Below are 6,666 nucleotides of genomic sequence, written 5' to 3'. Positions count from 1 at the left end.
AGGAAGCTGGAGTACCAGAGAGAACCCACACAGGAACAGGGAGAACATTGAGACTCACACAGAAAGATCCCGCACCCGAGCCGGGACTCGAACCCAGAACCTTCTTGCTGTGAGGTGGCAGTGCTGACCACTGCACCATCATGCTGCCTCCTTTTTACTTTTATTACATTATTCATTTATATGGTTTAAAGCACTGGTTCCCAAATGGGGGTATGTGGAGGTACTCCAGCGGTTACGTGAAGCTTAACAAAAATATATATATTTAAAAAAAGCAGTAATCCTAATAATAATTAAGTCTTGAGAAATAATTATAACATAAAAAGTTTGATAAAATACAAATGTATGTTCATACACTGAATTTTATATTCAGTATTCAGTTTTAATATCCTTAAAAATATGGACTCTCCCCAAACCAAGTTAGGTTGACCCATTGATCCAGCATCACTCGACAATAACCTGCTGTTGCCATGAAGACGCATCGCCACAATGGAGATGTGGCTCAAGCACAGCAGTGATGCTGCTGAAAATACGGAGAAACAAGTGAAAAAGAAGGCGTAACCAGAGCTGACGAAGGACAGAGTGTAGGCACCCAAGGCACTGTGTTTTTTTGGGGGTTTTTTTTGCGGGGAGAAATTAGCCAATGCTGGCAAATCATTGATATATGTTGTTTAACTTAAATAAATCAGACACTGATGGCACAGCACTGTACCTCTTTATTTTCTAGCAAAAATGTTTTGCGCGTGTCAGGGGGTACTTGACTAGAAAATATTTCAAAGGGGGAACATCACTGAAAAAAGTTTGAGAACCACTGGTTGAAAGTTACAGTACACATTTATTGACATTTCTGCAAATGTGCACATTTTCAACTTTAGTCTCTGAGCAGGCATGATGATTGCTCCAAAGGACACAAACTACACCAGAGTTGGAGTAACACAGAACACATCTAGTGGCAAAAACACCCTTGATAAAGACACGTAGGAAATCCTTTAAAATGAGGACAGTAAATAAACATAAAGCCCGCCTCAGGTTATTTGAATGATTTTACGGAGCACACACTTGATGAATGATAGTGTCTGATGTGTTGGCGGATCGTTCCATGTATGAGCTGCTCTCCTTTAAAGAGCAGGGAGAGAAAGCAGGTGTCGGCATTCCACAGTCCCATCTAGTCACAAGCCTGATATTTTCCCAATACATTGAGTCTGTGGGCTTTACAGGCACATTAAAATAGACTTTAATACCTTTAAAGTGCTAAAAGTCCAAAAGTTGAGGAATATTCCCCCAGAGGTTCATTTCTTTTCACCTCAGAAGTTTAATATTTGCAGTCAGGGGGTGAAAAGGGACCTTTTGACGAACAGAAAGGCTACAACAAATTGGGCTGGAGGGTAAACAGTTGTCTTTCAAAGTGGTAACCCTGCAGCCCCCTCCTTTTATTTTTTTATGAGTCACACTCTGATACCTCTATTTTTGGTGCCCTGATTCCCTCAGGTCTCATTATGATGCCTGAGACATTGGTGGAAAACCTAGATGAATTTACGGAGTCTGTTCTAAACTATTCTGTGGTAGCATGATTACTTTTTGCGGCCCTCTTCCAGCAGCTCTGAGCTCACTCTGAAATTTATTGTTGCGGCCTTTGCAGATTCCAATTGTATCTGGATGCACTGATCACCAGGCAAATATCACTCTGTTTCATCATGACAATTGAGAGGTTCATATTTCAATTTAATAGTCCTGTATAACTTTAACCATATATCACAACCTCATTTCATTGCCATCGCAGTTAATACGTGTTTCCCTGCCAAGTGGAACATTTTCTAATGATGCACTCACAAACAAGGCAAAGCCAGCCCAGGCTCTGCATCACTCACTAATGCACCCATCCATAATATGTTGTCTAGATAAAGGAGACGGTGATGGCTACCACCCGGCATGAGAGGGGATACGGGGAAGGTGGCACGATACAAAGCCTAAATGGCTGTGATAATCGTGACTACCATCAAAGAGCGTCTGTAGATTTCAGGTCATTACCGAGCAGCGCATACATGAAAAGATGTTAATGGGTGAATCAACAATAATAATCAGTGGTGGGAGTCACATCTGAGTGCATTATACAAAGGCTGGCTTTGTAGGATGCTGATAGCCTGATAGGTGTATGTAAAGCTGGATGTAAACCACATTCTAATTAGAAAGGCCTTTATCAGTTCCTTCTTTTTATGCAGATTGGACTGTTTAAACTGGCAGTGTCATTATCCTGTAATCAAGTACTATTCACTTGACAGGCTCATCTTTTAAAAACTTGATTAGAATGCATAACAAAGATACACTGTTGTATTATTTCCCTCTGTTAGTGTATAAATATATCACATTGTAAGCTAAATAAATGAATCTTGTCAGGTTTTAGATATATATATATAAATAATCACAGCGTTATAAGAGACGTCTGTGCCTCTGACATTTATTAGCCTGATTGAGACTTTCATGATGGTGATTAGAATCAGGTCAGAGAGATACACTGCAGTTTTTAGTAATAAAATTAAAAGTTGCAAGACAAAACATGAGGAAAAAGATTTACATGAATGGACATGCACGCACACACATTTCTCCCAACTTGAATAAGAAACTTTAAGACTTTCATGTCATGTTCAATCTGGTGTGCTTCCAAAAACATGGTCAACAAGGACAGCTTGTATCTTCTTGCTTACATCGCATTCACAAAATATATATTACGTTTCCTTACATTTTATATGTAGTCTGCATCAATCATGTTGCATTTTCAACATACAAAGGCAAAAAGTTCCATTTACATGTCACATTTTTCAGATTCATTTGAAAATACTTTTATTTACAGATGGCAACGGCAGTTAAGAACCGTTGCCATTTTTCGGTTAGGATTAAAAAAAAAATCAATTAAGTACTCAGGCTTATGGCATTACAGATGCTCAATGGCACCATCCAGTGGTAAATGATGGGAACGTGCATTGCCAAAAAGTGAGCTTTTGTGCATTTATTTACTTTAACGAGGTTACAAAGTCTCTGCTGCACAGGTTTATAATTAATTGGCCGAATGAGCAGAAGCTTCACTTGGAGCTGGTGTACTTGGTAACGGCTTTGGTGCCCTCGGACACGGCATGCTTGGCCAATTCCCCGGGCAGCAGCAGCCGTACGGCGGTCTGCACCTCCCTGCTTGTGATGGTGGAGCGTTTGTTGTATTGAGCCAGGCGCGACGCCTCGGTGGCGATCCTCTCAAACAGGTCGTTGACGAAGGAGTTCATGATGCTCATGGCTCTGCTGGAGATACCCGTGTCCGGATGAACCTTCGAAGACCAACTTTATTGAGGAGCGAGAACCAAGACAAGCCCTGAGAGCCGTGACATGTGACTCACCTGTTTCAGGACTTTGTAGATGTACATGGCGTAAGTCTCTTTCCTTTTGGTTTTTCTCTTCGCCTTCTTCTCAGTGGTACTCTTTCCCTTCTTTTTAGATATATCATTAGTCATTTTAGAAATATAAATGACTGAAATTTTGACAAATTAATGCGTCAAATATCGTTTCGAGTAGTTTAGGAATGATTATCCAAGTTTGCCTTTGCTACCTGTTTGCCGTTTATATAGCGCTTGCTAATTAGCGGCTAATTTCGCTCACCTGCTCGGTCTTAGCCTCGAAGTCTTGTGCTAAACAGGAAAATACTCATGATTAGTGGAAACAGTTATAGCAGGAAGCCTGTATGTCTGCTAGTCGGTGTTTTTTGTTTGTTTGTTCTTTTTTTAATAGTTGCCCTTCGCAGTCTTTCTTAGTAGAAATATAAGAAGTGAAGTTTAATTTGAAGCCGCATAGTTGCATCTATTAGTTTTTTCCACTGGGTGGCGCTCTTGTACCAGTAATAGCCTCCCCTGAAGACTCCTCGATAGATTCCTCTGCAACGCATTATCATTTAATTCGCATCTATTTTATATCTAGTGCTGCATTTATTGTATCATTAATAGACGGAATAATATTGGTTAAATTTGTATTTGCTCATATTTATACGGGCATGCACTGAGGCAGCAGTGATTACAGATAATTCATCATAAGCTTACGATGATTGCTGCTTGAATGCCCCAGCTTACTTGAATCTCTCAGCAATCTGACAAGAGATAAATGAAAGTGCACACTTAATTTCTTGATACCCACAAATAAGCAGGCCAATGATCACAAAAAAAATCCTCCTTAAAATCCTTTCATTTTAATTGAATTTTAGCAAAGTCCTGCTCTAGCTTTGTGCTTATAGCTCAATTTTTTTTTTTTTGACATTTAAATGTCAAACACTGTGTATGCAGTTTAAATACAAAAGGTATACATCAGGAATGCTCCATTGTGTTTGAGGCCCCCTGCTGGGTACATCTGCCCTACTGATGTGGTCAACAGAAATGTTTTTTAGGTGTTTAGCAGTGATATTGCAGTAACTAGAAGTTTACATCTCTTGTGTTTATGTTAAACAGTTAGACACACTGAACTCTTTGACAAGTTTATAATTATCATGCAGAATATTAGGATGAAATCCCTTCTGTTCAAGGCTTAGTTTTATTTTTAGATGTTTCAGAAAGATAAAAGGCTTAATTTGCCCTAGTTGTGAGACTGTTCTCTGCACTTTTTACAATATGATATTCAAAGACTCACCTGATTGGATATGAAAACATACCTGCATCGACTCAATGTAATGGTTTATCTAAGGTTTTTTTTTTTATTGTTTCTGTTAAGATTCTGGTTGCTCCACCTTTAATCAGAGGCACTAGAAGGAACTGTGATACATGCACATCTCTCTTAATGGTAAAGTCCATCCATCCATTTTCTACCCCTTATTCTGTTAAGGGTCGCGGGGGGTCTGGAGCCTATCCCAGCAGCCTTCGGGCGAGAGGCAGGGTTCACCCTGGACGGGTCACCAGTCCATCACAGGGCCAACACATAGAGACAGACAACCATTCACACTCACAGTCACGACTACGGTCAATTTAAAGAATCTGATTAATCTCGTCCCCTTTTGCATGTGTTTGGACTGTGGGAGGAAGCCGGAGTACCAGAGAGAACCCACGCAGGCACAGGGAGAACATGGAGACTCACACAGAAAGATCCCGTGCTGGAGCCGAGGCTTGAACCCGGAACCTTCTTGCTGTGAGGTGACAATGCTGACCACTGCACCACCGTGCTGCCCTTAATGGTAAAGTACTTTATTATATATATTTAATTTCCATAATACGAGTGACTGGAACAGTTGTCTATCTCTGTCGCTCTCATTTTTTCTCAACTCCGGCAACTTGTTTGTTCTACCTCCCTAAAGAATGTTGCGCCTGTTTGTTTTCTAGTCAGATTAAGCAAAAGGTAAAAGGCTAATTTACACCAATCTTGGTGATAGTAGATCCATGTGAGATTTAGTCAGAGACACACTAAGAACTTGATGAGGGCTGACTGTGAAACTGTCAGTTTTGGTTAAACCACAGCAAGGCAGCCATGTTTGATATTTCACTACTGAATATGAAAACTTGTGTAGTTGTAATCCCTAAGGATCAGAACTTTTCCAAACTAAACATGTTTAATGAAAGTCTTGACCTGAAGACAGCTCTTAACTGAGCTGAAGTCATAGCCATATCACCACCTAGTGGTTTCTGGAAGTGAGCCTGATGGAACGAACATCAAAAGGACACTGTTACTATTGTGATGCACAGCAACATTGTACACTGTAAATGTGTGTTCTTTAGTGCAAACTTGTGGACTCGGAAGAAATTTAGAAGTCTGCTCCTTCAAGCAAATTCCAAACATCAGGTTTCACCTCCCCCTCGCTCTACGAAACAAACACACACACACACACACACACACACACACACACACTCACACACACACACACACACACACACACACACACACACAAACATCTGTGGTAATGCGAGGGCCCGCTCTTTGCTGCAGTGTTAATTAAGAGCCAAACATTCATCCTGACAGGGGTATGTGCTCTCCAGGTGTTTTCAAGCTTAATTAAAATACAAGGTTAAACAATAGTTTTGTTTATATCATGCACCGTCCTAGGTACAGTGTGCTCAAAAATACTAGCACCCCTTTGACTGTGTTCCAAACATATAATATAGTCTTTATGATCTAAATTTAATGTTTAATAGTAAAGAAAGTAGTGTTTGTGTGAAGTTTTATATCACCAGCTGTCCCGGTAACATTTCACAGACCCAGAGCTATTCTAGCTCTAGTTTTAACTGTTCTTCAGTGAGATGAGTACATTTGTTCTAATCAGTTATGCTGTGTTTGAGCGTGTGTATCGTGACAAACTGCCTTTAAGTATGTCTTTTTCTTTTCCTGATTATTTTTACCATATGCTCACAGCACATATTGAGCTGTAGATTACGAATGAAAAGGTGTTTATCACTCACAGCGTTTGTTGTAAGGTCATTTGCAGGAGCTGCTAAACAAATTGAACAGCAGCTGCTAGTTAGCTGGATTATGAAGGCCATCTCTTTCTCTGTTGTCTGGCAGATTTTTTTCTGGATGCTTCATCTCCGAAGAGGAGATGGAAGAGCTTTAGACATGAAAGTTGACTCAAAGGTACAAATGAAAAGCAAGCGTTTCTGGAAACGTAAAAGCAATGGACCAGAAGGGGGTGCTATAATTTATGTTATGGAAAAGAAACCT

At 40.1% G+C, this 6,666-nt stretch overlaps 1 protein-coding gene across 1 annotated transcript; it reads right to left on the bottom strand.

Moving 5' to 3' along the window:
• Positions 1 to 2,436: 2,436 nt before the first annotated feature.
• Positions 2,437 to 3,597, bottom strand: h2bk1 (H2B.K variant histone 1). The gene is made up of 2 exons (XM_086203794.1): positions 3,381 to 3,597; positions 2,437 to 3,311 (listed from the first exon to the last, which is right to left on the bottom strand). Exons 1-2 carry the CDS (start codon positions 3,492 to 3,494, stop codon positions 3,075 to 3,077), a joined length of 351 nt encoding a protein of 116 aa, XP_086059920.1. The 5' UTR covers positions 3,495 to 3,597; the 3' UTR covers positions 2,437 to 3,074.
• Between the last annotated feature and the right edge of the window lie 3,069 nt (positions 3,598 to 6,666).

The sequence above is a fragment of the Aulostomus chinensis genome, chromosome 5 (genome assembly GCF_037954235.1).
Source record: "Aulostomus chinensis isolate RoL2024-O1b breed Wild chromosome 5, RoL_Achi_v1.0, whole genome shotgun sequence".
NCBI classification, from domain to species: Eukaryota; Metazoa; Chordata; class Actinopteri; order Syngnathiformes; family Aulostomidae; genus Aulostomus; species Aulostomus chinensis.
This window is presented reverse-complemented; position numbering and strand designations above follow the sequence as displayed.

Coding starts and splice junctions, on each gene's coding strand:
- h2bk1 (XM_086203794.1), bottom strand. CDS start 3,494: ATGACTAATGATATATCTAAAAAGAAGGGAAAGAGTACCACTGAGAAG. Junction 3,312..3,380: donor TCTACAAAGTCCTGAAACAG/GTGAGTCACATG, acceptor TGGTCTTCGAAG/GTTCATCCGGACACGGGTAT.